This window comes from Arthroderma uncinatum, assembly GCF_011692745.1.
Source record: "Arthroderma uncinatum strain CBS 119779 chromosome Unknown scaffold1, whole genome shotgun sequence".
In the NCBI taxonomy this organism is placed as follows: Eukaryota; Fungi; Ascomycota; class Eurotiomycetes; order Onygenales; family Arthrodermataceae; genus Arthroderma; species Arthroderma uncinatum.
This window is the reverse complement of record NW_022983863.1, coordinates 6096545-6112495: the sequence shown is the minus strand read 5'-3', so window position 1 is coordinate 6112495 and position 15951 is coordinate 6096545. Positions and strand designations below refer to the sequence as shown.

General features: G+C 50.2%; 7 protein-coding genes across 7 annotated transcripts; 4 read left to right on the top strand and 3 right to left on the bottom strand.

Moving 5' to 3' along the window:
* Nucleotides 1-193: 193 nt before the first annotated feature.
* On the top strand, nucleotides 194-1353 carry GIQ15_01813 (uncharacterized protein; the record flags this gene model as incomplete). Its single annotated transcript, XM_033549230.1, has 2 exons — nucleotides 194-230; nucleotides 305-1353. 2 exons carry the CDS (start codon nucleotides 194-196, stop codon nucleotides 1351-1353), a joined length of 1086 nt encoding a protein of 361 aa, XP_033410181.1.
* Nucleotides 1354-1758: 405 nt separating this feature from the next.
* GIQ15_01812 (uncharacterized protein) lies at nucleotides 1759-3378 on the bottom strand (the record flags this gene model as incomplete). Its single annotated transcript, XM_033549229.1, has 4 exons — nucleotides 1759-1860; nucleotides 1925-2011; nucleotides 2071-2406; nucleotides 2635-3378. The coding sequence occupies 4 exons, from the start codon at nucleotides 3376-3378 to the stop codon at nucleotides 1759-1761; spliced, it is 1269 nt and encodes a 422-aa protein (XP_033410180.1).
* Nucleotides 3379-4392: 1014 nt separating this feature from the next.
* GIQ15_01811 (flotillin domain-containing protein) lies at nucleotides 4393-6046 on the top strand (the record flags this gene model as incomplete). Its single annotated transcript, XM_033549228.1, has 5 exons — nucleotides 4393-4397; nucleotides 4448-4547; nucleotides 4607-4959; nucleotides 5019-5536; nucleotides 5601-6046. The coding sequence occupies 5 exons, from the start codon at nucleotides 4393-4395 to the stop codon at nucleotides 6044-6046; spliced, it is 1422 nt and encodes a 473-aa protein (XP_033410179.1).
* Nucleotides 6047-6314: 268 nt separating this feature from the next.
* Nucleotides 6315-8225, bottom strand: GIQ15_01810 (general alpha-glucoside permease; the record flags this gene model as incomplete). Its single annotated transcript, XM_033549227.1, has 7 exons — nucleotides 6315-6449; nucleotides 6506-6907; nucleotides 6983-7020; nucleotides 7082-7253; nucleotides 7308-7733; nucleotides 7798-7882; nucleotides 7939-8225. 7 exons carry the CDS (start codon nucleotides 8223-8225, stop codon nucleotides 6315-6317), a joined length of 1545 nt encoding a protein of 514 aa, XP_033410178.1.
* Nucleotides 8226-9173: 948 nt separating this feature from the next.
* Nucleotides 9174-9488, top strand: GIQ15_01809 (uncharacterized protein; the record flags this gene model as incomplete). The annotated part of the gene is made up of 1 exon (XM_033549226.1): nucleotides 9174-9488. One exon carries the CDS (start codon nucleotides 9174-9176, stop codon nucleotides 9486-9488), a length of 315 nt encoding a protein of 104 aa, XP_033410177.1.
* A 1178-nt stretch (nucleotides 9489-10666) lies between these two features.
* On the top strand, nucleotides 10667-11962 carry GIQ15_01808 (uncharacterized protein; the record flags this gene model as incomplete). The annotated part of the gene is made up of 3 exons (XM_033549225.1): nucleotides 10667-10724; nucleotides 10787-10863; nucleotides 10949-11962. The coding sequence occupies 3 exons, from the start codon at nucleotides 10667-10669 to the stop codon at nucleotides 11960-11962; spliced, it is 1149 nt and encodes a 382-aa protein (XP_033410176.1).
* An 832-nt stretch (nucleotides 11963-12794) lies between these two features.
* On the bottom strand, nucleotides 12795-15926 carry GIQ15_01807 (uncharacterized protein; the record flags this gene model as incomplete). The annotated part of the gene is made up of 3 exons (XM_033549224.1): nucleotides 12795-12843; nucleotides 12891-15789; nucleotides 15863-15926. 3 exons carry the CDS (start codon nucleotides 15924-15926, stop codon nucleotides 12795-12797), a joined length of 3012 nt encoding a protein of 1003 aa, XP_033410175.1.
* Between the last annotated feature and the right edge of the window lie 25 nt (nucleotides 15927-15951).

Here is a 15951-nt window from a genome sequence, read left to right as displayed (position 1 = left end):
GTCGTCGCTCCAAGAGCCGAAGTCGTTTTAAAGTACTCTGGAGACGCTAGGCCTATTCGGGCGGGCCCAAAAGCTTCCTCGTCTTTTTGGCTTCTCAAAGCTGCATCAACGGAAGATATAACGTAGGATACAACCCTCCCCTCTGTCACGCCGTTAAGCCTGGAAGAGACTCGCTTACGTCCATATCCCTGCAATGGAGAGCTACTCGCTCTTAGACCAAACGGAAGAAGGTGAGCCAGAAGCCTGTCAAATCAGGTTTACCAGGCAAAAAAAGTCAAAGCGGACGGCTGACCACCCATACCAGATGGACTTCACAAATCCCGGCTTCTAAACGTCGAAGAGAAGCCATTCAAGCGCATCACGAAGCGTCTCCTCGCTCCGAATTCCCTGATAGCGTCCCCCAGTACATTCCTCGCCACGCCACCCCCCGAAGCTACCCCAGAAAATGCCGATGCGATCCAGGAACACGAAGCCGAGAAGCAGAGGATGCTCGAGGAATGGAGACACCTTCGCGAAGACATCACTCTAGACTTTGCCGCTTTTGAAAGTAGTTTTGTTCGCATTCAACTTCTTCTCGCAAGCAACGAGAAAGAACGCGAACGATATGCCGCCGAAAAGCTGGAGATTCTAGCGACTGCCCAAGAGGTTAGAGAGAACACTACCGAGCTGAGATCGCAGCTGGAAGAGGCACAGAACACCCTTTCCCTACGAAAAACGTACGACGAGCTAGCGGACAAGATTACCTCTAACCGACTACTTCGGCCGCGCGACGACCAGCAGGCGAATTTGGAGAAATTGCACGCCGAGATAGCAAAGTTGGAGAAGGAGAGCTCAGAATATGCGCAAACATGGGCGGAGAGGAGAGAACAGTTTGGAAGAATCGTCGACGAAGGAATGCATCTCAGACGACTGATCAGGGATGAAAAGGAGGAAGTTGAGAGACGAGAAGGAATGGAAGAAGATGACGATGGCGATGAAGGGGATGCCAGCTCTAAAGGGAAGAGAAGTACCGTTAGCACACCCCGGCCGGACCCTGATAGCAGCATGACTCCCTCGCAACAGCCTAGTGGAGAAGAAACAAATCCAGCGATCGCAAAGCTACTGGCTGAGAAATCCCGTCCTACGACTCGCGGCGGCACTCCACTAAGACAAACTGCCATGGCTTCCGCCACGCCGGAGGAGAAACAGACATCTCAAGAGGATGGGGATGAGAGCATGGTTGATGAAGGGGAGGTTTCCGGGGATGAAGGGGTGTCTCGAGACCGAGCAGGGTTACCGGCCATGGGTGATGACTTTGAAGAAGGGGAGGAGATACCTGATAACCGCCGGACGGAGAAGATGGATACGACCTAGTTGGACAAAACGGCTTAAGGGGCGGTGCAATCAATCGTCGCCTAGACCCCAGCTACGTGTCACCACCGGACTACTACCAAATTTGCGCTGCGCCATAGAACTACAAGGCACTCCGAGATTGGACTGCAGTACGCGCCGCCAGGGTACCTGGTCGTTCACATGCGCGCAGAAACAGTACCATCCTGGCCAGGGGATGTTGTTCTAAACGCATGATCTAGAGTCGCCGCAACAGTCACGAATTGAGCAGAGGAATCTAGACAGCACCCAAGCTAATTTCATGCATGGCACGAGAATTATGAGAAATATACACGTACAATTTCAACAGATATTTTACGCTCATCCTTTGTCATATCCCCCTTTTAAGAGGCTCTCAAAGTACATCACAAGCTACCATGATGCCACGGCCTATGAAATCTCTCTGATGGCAGTCTTCGATTTAGAGATCGCCTCCTTTGCGGCAGTTATCTGAGCAACGTCGCTGTCCATTCCCTTTTGACCTTCTTCCTCCTGTTTATCGACGATGATGTTGGTTAGTTATGTTACGAGGTAGAGAGATAGGATACCAACTCACAATTAAACGTTCCAACTTGGAAACGGCCTCTGTGATCTTTTCTTTCAGTCGAGGTAGAAGCTTCTCGGTCTCTTGTAGTGCTTTGCGCTGCGGGGTGGTTAGCAGTTATACCTCGAGAAGCAATAAAACGACGATGAAGAACCAACCTCCTGGTTAATCATGTACTCGCGGTTCTCATCGTCCGTAGTATCCTTTGAAAGCTTCTCGATCCGCCGTTCCTGGTCTTCCTTTTCACGCTGGTATGAAGCTTCCTCCTTGACCAGTCTCTGAACCGCACCAGTTGCAATGGAGAGGGGTGTTGAGGGCGCCATCTTAGTTATTAACGCGATATACTGCTGGATAAGGGTGTAGAGAGCGTATTCGACGGTATCAGATAGGAAGTAATGATCGAACACAACGCTGTTTGTGAGATGCTCGTCGTTGAAGAAGAGAGGAAGCCAAGTGGGATGCAGTTTGTTTATCGATAAGAGTTGGTCACGTGTCTAACCTCCGTCATAAAAAAGCCGAAACAAAAGAAACAAAAAGACACCACGAAACGATGGAAAAGACGATGGCAAAGACGATGGAAAGAAGAGAAGAGAAAAGAAGAGAAGAGAATAGAAAGGAAGGGAGACCGGTTATGGTACGGGAAATATGGTACGACTCGTTCAACTAGGGTACGAAGAGAAACAGCGTTCTGGTCGCCACAGGCGATGTTACTATGTGCCTACTTCCACGGTTAGACAGAGAGCTGGACCACGCTGCGTCTCATACAGTCCCATGGCATTCGCGATGCGCAGAGCAACTTCGTTCCAGGCTACAGAGACCTTCACCAGACCCGTTGGGATCTTGCTCAGCTGCCCATCTGTCTCCGGCTCCTCAGCGCGCCAGCCAAGTTTCTGGTCATTGATCGGATCATCCGAGCCACCCGCCATGCGTCCCCAGAAGGACTTTCTCAGTTTTCCCTTGCCCTTCGCCGGTGCTGGCTGCTGCTGCTGTGGTGGGGGATCGGGTCTGGGCTCTGGATGCGCGCTGGGCTCGTAGATCCTGTGTCCGGACGCCGCGAGACGAGATCGCATGGCCGAATCCAGCTCAGCTACGACGGCAGGTTGGCGCCAGAACTCCATCGCGTTATCCTGGCCGCGTAGACGGACCAGCTTGACCACCTCGTCGGACGGGAAGCCTATGATTTGCGGCTCCTGGGGGGTGGTGTATGCATTGCTCGGCGAGTCCTGTAGACTGGCCACGGTCGAGGGAACAAGGATGAAGGTGGTCTTGTACAGGCCGGCCGCACCCTGAGAGTAGAGGAGGGGGTCGATGTAAGTCGTGAGGATGGACTGGATGCGCTGTGTCCGCGTTTCGGCGAGCTGCTGGGGGAGCAACGACGGCGGCGGCGGGATGAAGTTCACCTCTTTCTTGTCAGAGTGCGCGAAGGAGGCCTCCGACTCTTCGTATGAGGGCACCGCTTCGTTCATCGTGATGATTGCTATGGCCCTGGAAGAAACTACTTCGTACTTTGAAGGGGAACTGAAGAGACATAAATGTCCGGGGGCAGTGTATTCAGTCAACCTTGTGCATCATCCACTTTGTAATAGACCATACTTATAGCTAGATATTACCGAGAGCCAAGCACTCTGTAGAAGAGACCAAGTGCTCCGTGGAAGCAGTGAGTGAGATAACCCGGTGTGTCCCGGAACCATTCTACGAGATCCCAGCCTACCAACCTCGAAAGTCAACTAGGGGACGAGTATAAAACAACCCAGAGGTCGCTAAATCTCACCATCCCCATGACGTTGCACTGCCCCGAGGAGGAGAAAAGGTGCCCGGCGCTCTAAGCCCTGCGCTTCCCCTATAATATGCCTGAACTTCCCAGTCGCTCCACCAATAAGGCACCCCAGCTCGTATCAACTAGCGAAACAACTTGCCCACTTAGCGGAGATCAACTTGATGGAGCCGCATCGGAGGATGCACAAGTTCGTTTGTTTGCTTAAATGGCGCATTTACAGTCAAAATAATGCGCTTTGTATACGGGAGTATGGGGGAGTTCCCTGCCACCCAAGGCGCTCCGCTCCCTCTTGCGCCCGTCCGCTCGTGTTTGAAGACTGCGGTGGCCTCACTAGTTCCGCTGGCTGCGCGGAGAATCTAGATGGACCATTGAGATGGTCTCGTGGAAGCCGTTGTAACCGTCTTGGGGGCTAGATGAAGAGCAAGATCGTGAACCAGGGGTGGCATTGCCCAGCAACTACAGATACTACATGATGATGATATACTCGACCACAGATTGCGCCCAACCAGACCTATATAAACTGGACAATGCCCCGGGAAATTTCCTCTTCTCTTCACCCTCTTCATACTCTGCAGACTCATCCATCTGTTCTCAATATTCAAGCACTCAAAGCGCATATAAAACACTCAACACTCACACATCTTGTTGGCAATACAGCACACATCTACAACACCCTACTAAATAACCACCCACCTCGTACACAATGTGGTAAGTCTGACAGCCGATCTGAATCGTATAAATGGGTCTAACAGCTATAGGTACAACGTCTCCGAGCCAAACGAGTACCTGGTCATCACTGGTGCTGGCATCGAAGATGTCCTCATCAAGAAAACCGCATTTCTCATGCCATGGCAGAAGGTGAGTTTGATAGCCCTCAGAAGAAGGCCAGAGAGCACCTGAACTGACGGATACCCCAGTGTACTCGCATTTCCATCTCGCCATTCGACTTTTCTCTCAGCCTGCAGGCCATGACCGTCGAGAAGCTGCAGTTTGCCCTCCCTGCAGTCTTCACCATCGGTCCAGACAACAACCTTGCATCGCTGAAGAAATACGCCCTCCTTCTTTCTGGGAAGAACGAGCGTTCGAAGAGCAACGCCAATCATGCCTCCGGAAATTATGTGCAGGACATTGTCAAGGGTATCATCGAAGGTGAAACCCGTGTCATTGTCTCTGGCATGACGATGGAGGAGATCTTCAAGGAGCGCCAGCTCTTCAAGCAACATGTCATCGACAACGTTCAGAAGGAACTGAGCCAGTTCGGCCTCAGAATGTAAGTTTTATACCACGCAGTCAAAGAGCTAGAATCCATAGCTAACGGACTGGCAACAGCTACAACGCCAACGTGAAGGAGCTCCAGGATGCCCCTGGAAGCGAATACTTCACGTACCTCAGCCGCAAGGCTCATGAGGGAGCCCTCAACCAGTCCAAGGTCGAAGTCGCCGAAGCCCGCATGAAGGGTGAGATCGGAGAAGCCGAGAAGCGAGGAACGACCAAACAAGAGATCTCGAGAATCGATGCCGAAACGGCCGTTCTCGAGACCAAGCGCCGAAGCGACAAAGCCCAGGCCGATGCCCAGCTCACCAACCGTCAGACCGAGCTTAACATGGGCATCGAGCTGGCTAGAATCCAAGCCAAACGCCAGGCGGAAGCCAAGGATTCCGAATTGCAGAAGCATGTTGAGACCATGCGTGCCCAGACTGAGCTCGAGAGACTTCGAGCTATCGACGTTACCAAGAGCAAGGCCGCCAGAGAAGCTGCCGAGCAGACGGCTGAAGCAACTTACTTCAGCCGCACGAAGGAAGCTGATGCCAGCTTGTACCGTAGCAAGATGGAGGCTGATGCTACATGTAAGCTTATACCCCTTACCACTCCTATCAAGTAATGCATAAAATACTAACAGCCCTTCTCCAGTCTACCGCCAGACCAAGGAGGCAGAAGCCGCCTTCTACGCCAAACAGAAAGAAGCCGAAGCCATGGCTGAAATGGCAAAGGGATACGGCGCCATGGCCGACGTCCTCGGAGGACCCCAGGGACTCCTCCAATATATGATGATTCAAAACAACACTTACGAGAAACTCGCCAAAGCAAACGGTCAAGCTATCCACGGTCTCCAGCCCAAGATCTCCGTCTGGAATACAGGAAGCGCCGAAGGCGGATCTGGTGCAGCTGATCCCACTGCATCCGTCCGCAATCTCATGCAATGTCTTCCACCACTCTTTTCTACCATCCACGACCAAACCGGCATTGCGCCACCAACCTGGATGGCTCAGATGCCACCACCGGAGAAGCAGCAGCAGCTCCAGCAGGAGTACATCCAGAAGGCTGCGGGTGCTAAGATGAACGGACCCGGAAAGTAAGGGGATCATTTGATCCTCTTGAGGATTAATTTCCTCTGGTTATTATTGTGTCACACCTGCCCACCCTTACCCCCAACCCACGCACCCATATAACGCTTATGCCTACTTAATATTTGGGGTAGGGGTGGGGCAGGTATTAATGTCTCTCGCTGCTCTTTTGAGCTTACGTTTCTTATGTTCTTTCAGCCTTTTGTTATTATTATTATCATAGAGCATTCATAGCATAGTATATATTATACCAACATCATTATATTCATGAATCGCAAGGCTAGTCAAATTTGTAGTTTTTAAACCCGCGAGTAGGCACGTTCCTCTCAAACATGATATCAAGCTCCTCATACGTCCTACCTTTCGTTTCTGGTACCCTGAAGAACGTCCAGATAAAACATATCGTGGCAAGGCCCTGGAACGACAGGTTTAGCATGGATACATAGGTTTTATCATAGAGTATACACGTACCCCGAAGAAGAAACCAAGTTTTCCCCGCCAGTTCCCTGCGTCTGGATTAATCATATACGGAATGGCAACTGTCATAACGATACCAAGCGTGGCTTGCACGGCCGTCGCCAGAGCAATGGTCTTGGACCTCACCTTTGTCGCTGAACATTCACACAGGATGACGAAACAAATCGGTCCGACGGAGAGACTGTAGGCAAAGTTCCACACTACCATCATCGATGCCTGGGCCCAGATTACGCTGGGACGCTTTTCGTAGTTTGGTACACAGTCGAGGATGCCGATGATGAACTGGAGGATCGCAAGCATTGCTAGGCCGTTGCGGTAAATGGTTCGACGGCCAAAGTAGGCGAGCTCGAACCACGAGAGGACAGTTCCTAGGAAGCCGACGCCGAGGAAACCGAGCTAGATAGTCCTTGTAAGTGAGATGCGTATGTAGAGAGATGGCTGCGAGTAAGGTGGGTGAAAGGGGTTACTGACGCCCATTTTGAAAGCATCGTCAGTGCTCAGTCCCGCAACTATGTAGGCGTTAGTGCCCTATCAACTTTCCAAGACAGAAGGTTATGGAGGAACAAGTACGGGTGAAGAAGTAATTCGAGTAGCCGACTAGATAGATCCCACTCAGGACCTGGATCGCATAGACGCCAACCGCAATCTCAGTACGCCGGATGTTCACTTTTTTGAGGCAATCTAGCAGCGTAGCACCGGCTTCCATATGTTTCTCGAGTCGGTCCGTTTCGATAATCATAGCCTTGATGGAAGAATAATTAGATATGCCCTCCCATGAACGGTTATATTCACATACCAGGGCGGGTTTAACATCGACTTTCGACGAAGCGAGCCGACGCAGCGACTTTTCCGCATCCTTCATCCTCCCTTTCCTCACTAGCCACCAGGGACTCTCCGGTGCGAATGTGACAGTAGACAAGATGATAGCCGGCCAAACCCACTGTAGCGCAAAGGGGAGGCTATACGCCCAGTGTGAGTCCAAATTATGCGTGGCCGCAGAAATACCGTTGGCAATAAACTGGCCGATAACGAAGCACAGGTTGACATAGGATGTTAGAATGCCCCTTAGGGCCACAGGACAGACTTCGGAGGCATACGTAGGGGCTATAACGGTATATGTCCCCAGGACCAGGCCGCCGAGTAGCTGGCCGACTATCAGGACTTGGAGGGACCGCGCGAAGAACTGTATGAAGATGAAGCCCGCCGTCATCACCACGCAAGCCTGGGAGAAACGTAAGGAGAGATGAGTATATATTCATCACCCAGGGTGTAAAGGATACACGTACTAAGAAGGTCGGCTTTCTTCCAAACCACTCCATGGGATAGCTGACCAGCAGCGCGCCGACGACCTGCCCTATCGGACTCCCCATGCTATTCTATCTCGTTAGCACTCTATGACGGTTAAAGATATATAACATGGCGCATACCTCAGGCCAGACTGCCAGGCCGCAGATATATTCCACTTCCCTTCAAACCGGTATCCAAAGTCGCGCTGGAATCTCGACACAGGGAACATATTCCCAATCACCTGGGCATCGAACCCGTTCATAATGACGCCCATGCAGAAGAGCAGCGACCATGCCGTGGCCTTCGGGTATAGCTTTATGGCTGCGATGATGCCCATCTCATGCTCTTTCTGCGTCGCGAGCCGGGCATCGGCGTCTCGCCCATCCTGGTTCAACTTGTGAAGGTCATCGTCTGCTGCAGAGGCCATCTTGACTGTCAGCTAGAGTCTTTTCATGGCCTTCTCATGCATCCTCGTCCTGTCGCTGGCGTGTAGATGCGCAGGGCAAAGATCCTGTTGTTTATGCTCGTACGAGGGGCAGGAGGGATCTGCCATAACTAATACGGGGTAAGTAACATCTACTTTTTATTCTATGGCTAACACATTATAAAGGAGGTACTATATACTTGTTTATTGCCGAGGGCATATATCTTGCATATCGGGTATATATCGTGCCTTTGTCTCCTTTATCAAGACCGCAGGAGTGCATATACGGCGTCTCGCGATCGACGAGGCCCTCGCAGCGAGGTTGAGTCGTTAGACCGTGTACCGGGGGCCTGCCATGGGTAGCTACAAGTCGAAGCCGAACTAAGACTCGGGTTCTCGAAGCTGTTGGCAAGGTCATAAAAGGGGTACGGAGTTTTTCATGACAAACGGACGGACTTTTGAGCTGGTGAATTTTAAACAAATCCCTGCTCCATCCATGCAACCTGTCCTGGAGAAGCTACGCCCCTGGTGATCTATAACAACACGACAAAAGGGCTCAATGAACCCGTTATCTAAGTGCCAATCGGGGAGAGCTGAAACTCTCGAGGCTGTTGGAGATCTGCAAGGCCCTTATTTCGTTTATCAGTCGAAGTCTTCAATAGCGAAGAAAGCAAGGATGCAGCCATGTATTGCTTAGCACGCATGCATATGGATGCAGTTGGAACGGCCCAGCGTAGAGCTGGAAGAGACCAACAGAACAACTATATAAACCCGTCCAAATCCCCTTCAACTCATCATCAACCAGCCACTCATTTACAAGTCAAACTTCCATTTCTTCACCGGCAGAACTTCCACTCGTTACAACCTTCTCTACGCACTTCTCCGCGTACTACACTCTTTCCACCTACTTGCGTGAATCAAACAACGCATCTCGGCGCCCCCAACTTCAAAATGAAGCTTTTCACTGTCCTCTCCGTCGCGGCCGCCCTCTGCGGATATGCTGTCGCTGCCCCGGCCCTGCCAGGGGCAGAGACTCTCACCAAGAGATATAATCATTGCGGAAGACACCCCGACTTCGACTGGTGTGAACCCTGGAACAACAAATACGTCGTCTGTATCGCCGGCAAGGCTACCTTCTACACCTGCGACGGCGGATGCCAACCCCAATGCCCGATCGGCGTCCCCTGCACCGCCAGATGCGATAACGGCAAGCTCAGCGGACCTCCAGACCCTAACAAATGGGAGCCAGCTGTTCATTCAACGTAACTACCTCGGTGTTAGCAGCGTGTGGAGGTAGTGTGCAGTGGAGTGTACAGTCTTGTGTGTGGTTTATTAGGTAGTGTGCTGCTTGCTTTACTCTGAATTCAGATACTTACCTTGGATGGCGCCTTGCTTGACCTTAAGTCGATAATATCAGTCGTTGTGCGTTCTTCCGTGCTGGCCGTGCGTCTTCCCTTTCTTAGCCTAATCTTCTCATCCCATCACCTGAAGGATGGTATCTTTATACTTCTTCTCCAAATACATATTCCTTAAGGATATCTGAGCTTTGTACGAGAACTCTCGCCACCGGTGCCATTGTCAGCTTGTTCTCGGTACCTTATGACCGAATGGTCCATAAAGAGTAAAGAGAAAACGACATGTCTGTTGTCCTCACGGTGATAGTCCACGGTGAGATAGACTATAGGAGACCGTGTTTAAGGCCTAGCCTATTATAAATTCTGTGGGGGCCGGATATGCGGTAGAGAACCGAAAGACCTTTCTTCTGTTGGCCATGGTATTCAATCTGAAGCTGCTAGCACGACTAACATAGGAAAAGGGAGTACGGAACTGCGTGAAACAGTTATTCCGCCATATCATCCCGGTAAGCTCGGATATCACTATGATGTATGCTTACCACGAGTCAGTCTCACTCGTAGAACTGCACGACCTCTCTAATACCGACTTGCACGTTCAAACTTCCTGTCCATTTCCATGCGATGTCAGTGTTAGGGTCAGTATCATGTCAAAGTCAGGGAAAGTGGCTCTCGGTATGCGGACTTTTATTTATCCGAAGACCATACTTATATCACGTGATAGGCTATTTTGATACTTGGACGAAGCCATAAAGACAGCGTCGATGATGGCGCATCATCAGCATCATCGGCATCATCCTATTCACGTCCCCCCTTACTTGAGTAAATAGCATGCAGACTTAATATCTAATTTTCTATGCTTCCCAATGCACTAGTTAAGCGAATTCCCCTCGCATGCTCTTTGCCTCCTGTCCCCTTCCTCGATCTCTATCTCCCCTAGCCTCGACCGTCACTTTTCTACTAAACCGGCCCCGTCCGAGTCGTCGCCATCGCAACTTTTGGCCCCTACTTTCTTGGCTATTTCCTTTTTTTATCAATCTATGTAACCGGATAGAACTTCTTGGACATATGGTTTTTCCATCAGCCCAAAATATGGGGGCGCCGTCTCTCCTGCTGATGGCCCGCCGCATGTGTGTCAAGGTGGTGAGAGGTAAGCATGAGATACCTCTGCAAAGCCGTCTCTAGAGCTTTTTAACTAATTAAATTATCTAGAAATTACTGACGTTGGGCTGGCTCGGTACGATGTTATCCGGCCAATCCTACAGAAGATCGAGAATCCTCAGCAGCTGGTAAGTGAGCTTTTGAAAGTGAATAATCTCAAATTGATAGACCTCATTTTGCTGACCTGTCCACCTTGTTGGTTTGCTCGATCAGCATGAGCTTGAACAAAGATCTCCACATCTACTTGATCATGATGCTGAGCTCTGGATTGAGTTCATCAAACGTGATATCTACTTCTGGGAAGATATTGATCTATCTAAAACTCCCGAGAGCTGGTACAATTTTTACATCTCGCTACGCGAGCAAGCAGCTAAGAAGGTTGACGAAGATGCAGAGCGCATGAGACGTGCTCTGCAAGGCCTCGACAAGGAGAAGTCGAAGCACACTCCCAAGATCGTTGACGCAAAGAAGATGCGCCTGCCTCAGGAGAGACCCACGTCTGTTCAGAGATATGCTCACCACGACCGCATTATGGGCGGCATCACCCCCGTTTTTGCATTAAATACGAAAACAGGTGATAGCAGCCACAGCAAACCGTGGGAGGACAAATCAAGATGGAAATTCGTTCCGCCCAGGTTATCCTCTCGGCCTGGCTCTGGTGCTTCCTCTGGAGGGAGGAAATCTGCGTTACCGCCGGCCGTCAAGCGCAATACTAAGCTATCCACCCCAACTCATAAGCTCAGCGCCATGGCGTCTCGTGTCGTCAAAGCTCCCAAGTCGCTCATCGAGGACCACAAACCTGTTGCCCCCATTAGGCACCCTGTTCGACCTGTGGTTCGCACCAACAATACCACGTCAACATCCCCACCAGCACCTACCGCAAGACCACGTACGAATACAACGGGGCCCAGCCCGACCGTGCGTCGTGCTCCTGCAGCTTCATCTGTCTTTTTACCTCCCAGGCCTCGAGTCGCCCGCTCAGCCGAAACTCTTAAACCAAACGCTACTCTGGCTACAGTGCGTTCAAATCTCCAGACCCAACGCAAGGGATCGTCGGAAACTACTCCAGGCTCTGCCGCCCCAAATGAGAACTATGGGTACCCTGCGAGATCCAAGGGTGATAGGACCAGCGCAAGCCAGCTATCTTCCACCAATAAGAGGCATGCTGAACACGACACATCAAGCACCTCATTCGACACTAAGCAGAAAAGGTTGAAAGTTGCATGAAGGGAGAAACAGAAGCAACGAGCATGATACGAAATCATATGATAACACGACCAAATAATTTACTATTCACGCAATACCCGCCTTTCTTCCTCTCTCGATCTCGATCGCAATTTCAATTCCTCTTTTCTAAGTCGATCTTAATCGCCGTTTCACACCGAATGGCACATGAGACTGATTATACACCGTAACGAACATTATTCAATTCAAAGTATATGGTGCACGCTATCGAATGCCCTTTGGAATAAGTCGATGGAAGGGGTACACCCACGCAAAAGCAACTTAGCAGGCTCTAATTGCCATTTTTGATCCTCACCTTTTTTCGGACCAGCCTACCGCGGGATACTTGGGAAAAATCTCACTCCCTCACTGGCGCCGATAAAATCCTTTTCACCCCTTATTTTATTTTATTATATTTTTTTTGTGCACGCCAGGTGTTTAATGGATGTGGCTGGTCGGGTGTGGCCTGAATTGGGACTTAGGATATAAATGGACATTTAAACGGTACATAGGAGGGCCCCTGGATATGGAAAGCAAGCTGGTTGGGTTAGGATGGGATATAAAATCGACTATATTGGCGTCTCTGTTTTGGAAGGTATTATTAAGTTATTTATTACTAATATTTTTTGCTTCTTTAGTTACAAGTTACAGGTTACAGGTTTATTTCGTTATTCATCATGTAATTTCCTTCGCTGTTGATCTGCCTTCCGTAGGAGATTCTGGCTCCTCATCAATAGCAAAGCGGACATTGGTACTCATTGCACCACGCTTAAATGCACTCCTCCTGCTCGAATATATAGGTTGTAACCTAGGCTCGCTTGCAGCCCACAATTTACTAGGAAATGAGGTCGGTAATGGTGTCGCTGGCGTCGTAGACATTTGAACTAATGCTTTAGCTCGAGCAGCACGCTTTGAAGGGCTGTTCAAATACCCTGGTGTCGATATGGGGGTATGCGATGTGAAATCCGGCTGCCGTATCGGTGGTTCTTCCCGAACTTGGTCCAGCGTTTGCCATTCATCTGGCTCGTTGAATTGTTGGATATTCAGGCCACCCTTCGATGGTGTAACGATCGGGAATGAATCAAAGTTGGCTTCTTTTGAAATCCTAGCCTTCTCGCGCCAATGGTGAATCATATTCCTGTAGTGTTTTCGAGTATTCCGCTCATGCAAAGCGTCCGCGGTTTCCAGGCGAGTTTTAACTTCAAATATTCGAAGGCTGAGTTTCCGAGTTTGGGCAAGGGCGACTCCAGAAATGTGAATTTCCAAAAACCTGGTCGCTTTCTCATTGAGCATTTTGTAGGACCGCTGCATCCCGGCCCAGTGAGTTAGGTGGTTATACACCAACTGTCGGTTATAATACAACTGCGCATCAGCAATGTTTTGAGACCGTTGTGTGGACTTTTCCAACCAAAGATGGAACATATCAGTGCCAGCTGCAATCAGCTTTCTTCCATATATCTCAGTCGATTGTTGGTGTATAGAACGAACAGTAGCACAACGCGATCGCCAGGCAGAGAGAACTTCCGAGGCTAAATTCATTTTCACTTTGCGCCTTATCGTTGAGTATGCCTCCAACCTTCGTCGCTTAGACGATTCTGCTGTTGCACTTCGCCATTGCTTCAGCGTTTTCGTCGTTAGAAAGAAGTATTCAGATTTCTTCGCCCAGGTATCCAGAGTTGTCAAATGTTCATTGCGTGTTTTCCAGATCTGGAGTACCTCTTGTTGGACTGGAGGCGCGTAGAAAGCACGGCTTACCAGCTCGCGTTGCTTTTGAATATCAAGTCGTTGCTTCCAATAGCTAAACGCAGCTCCCACTAGTTTTCGTTTTCGCTCGGTGCGGAATGCTGCCTCCTTGACGAGTAGCTGATTATATAGTCCCCGTGAATTTTCCATCACCTTCTTCAGATAGCTGGCCTTGAGCCGTTGTTGATGTATTCGGTCCATTAGTCGTAGCCTTCCCATCAAAATCCATTTATATAATGCTTGTAAAACAAGCCGTTCTTCAGTTCGTGAGGACAAAGCCTGGCAGCGAAGGTGGTCGTTCCAAGTTGTCCAGCAGTTACGCATAACACGAAGTCGATCCGCGTCCCGCGCGCTTCTATCCATGCGTGTCCGTCGAGACCAGTCATTCAGACATGTACGGACAAGCCTAGTGTCGACCATGCTAGTCACCTCAGCGAAAGGCCTCTGATATTTTTGCTTGACTGACCATTCTATCAGGCAGTCTGATGCTAGACGCGACTTCCACTGATCATCTGCACGGCACTCGGCCGACGAAACTGCACGATGTTTTTGGATCAGTGCTTGAAGAGTTGATTTTAAAGAGTTAAGGGTGCGGTTAGAGTCAATTCCAAGGTCCCGTTCCCTCTGGGTTCGGAGTGCGCGTAGCCAAGAGATGAATGAGCGCTGCTTCAAGCGTTCCTTGTGCCATCGCGGCGCTAATCTATCACAAAAGGACCAGAACCAATGCGAATAAGCATTTTTCTTCAGGCTCTGTTGACGAAAGTCATCTGCTTGAGCTTTGAGGGGGGCGATTCGATTGTAACGAGCAACGTAAAGCTTGAACGGCCGCTTCAGCATAAATCGTTGGGCCTTGAGCTCGTTCACCGCAGTAATTTCGCGCCATGCACTGAAATACTTAATACAGAGAAGATGTCTTCGGGCAGCTTCGGTTCTATGAACCTCGTCAGATGCTACCTGTGACCAGTGGGTAAAGGCCTTTGTTAACAGGTATAGATCTCGTGCACGCGCAGCCCGTTCCTCTAGGTTATTGAAAAACCTTTCAGTCTGTGCGGCTAATCTTTCAGTCTCGGCAGCCTGACGTTTGTCTTGCAGCGCAGCTTTCCACATATCCAACACCTGGACGACGAGGGCTCTACTATCGTAGTAGATAGCCCTTTCTTCCATGGCCTGCACTATCTCTCGCTTTCGTTTTGCTGTTTCGGACCAGTTTGCCAGCACCAGTCGAAGAGCATTGTTCTGTCTGTGCATATCAAAAACCGAAGCATCCCTAAGACGTTGGGCGTTTGAAGGTTGATAAAATAGCTCGGGAGGCACTCGAGGGGGGTCTGGGATATCATCTGAAGCATCAGAGAGTGCTCTTTCGCTATATTGGGGCTCTAATGAATGGTTTGGCTGAGATCTGTAATCGCCACCGAATTCTTGGGTATCAGAGTACCTTGAGTCACGGCGGGGAGAGATCGAATTTGTATCTTCATCTGAAGTTTGAGAATTTGGGCTGTTGGTTTCACGGTCCCTAGCACCCCTCAATCCCTGACGTTGGGGTGGCTGGTCGTGTAAATGGTGGCCCGATTTGTAAGGGTAGAGCTGTTTAATTTCCGCGTCAAAGTCCAAAGACCCGATGGTGCCATTTTCGAGTCTAGACATGGAAGACCTGGAGCTAGGCCTATTGGTAAATCTTTGCGCAAGGTCCTGCGTTGCATCGTATAATGAATCAAATGAGGCGCGTCGCCGTTCCTCGGTTTTCGGTGGCTGAACTCCATTCGGCCTCTGATGTGAGATGTGGACGCTGTCCTCTCTAATATGCGGCGCAATGTCGGTTTCCAACGCATCATTCGCTTCCGTATCTTCGCCATACTCCAGTCGAATGCCCAGTGATGCTAGGAGCGACTCGAATCGCGCAGCCAAGGTGCCATTTCGTTCAGCCCCGAGTTGGAAGAGAAAAGGGAGATACGTCTGGTCACTTTCCGTCGAGATGCCATGTTCAGCCAGCACGGCATCGTACGTCGAAAAGATAGCCCGAAAGGGAGTAATGTCGGCATCTGGGTGCCGTTCGGCGCGCGTTACGATTTCATGAAGAAGCTCAACATCTTCAGGGTATTTTCCGTCAGTTCGGGATCTCCAGTATCAAAAAAAATTTAGTCAATGAAAGGAAGAACAAACCTTGGTCTGATAGGACTAGCTGCTCCAATGATGCGACAGCCCGGTCTTTGGGATTTGAAGGCATCGAAGATTATTCCGCGATCTACGCC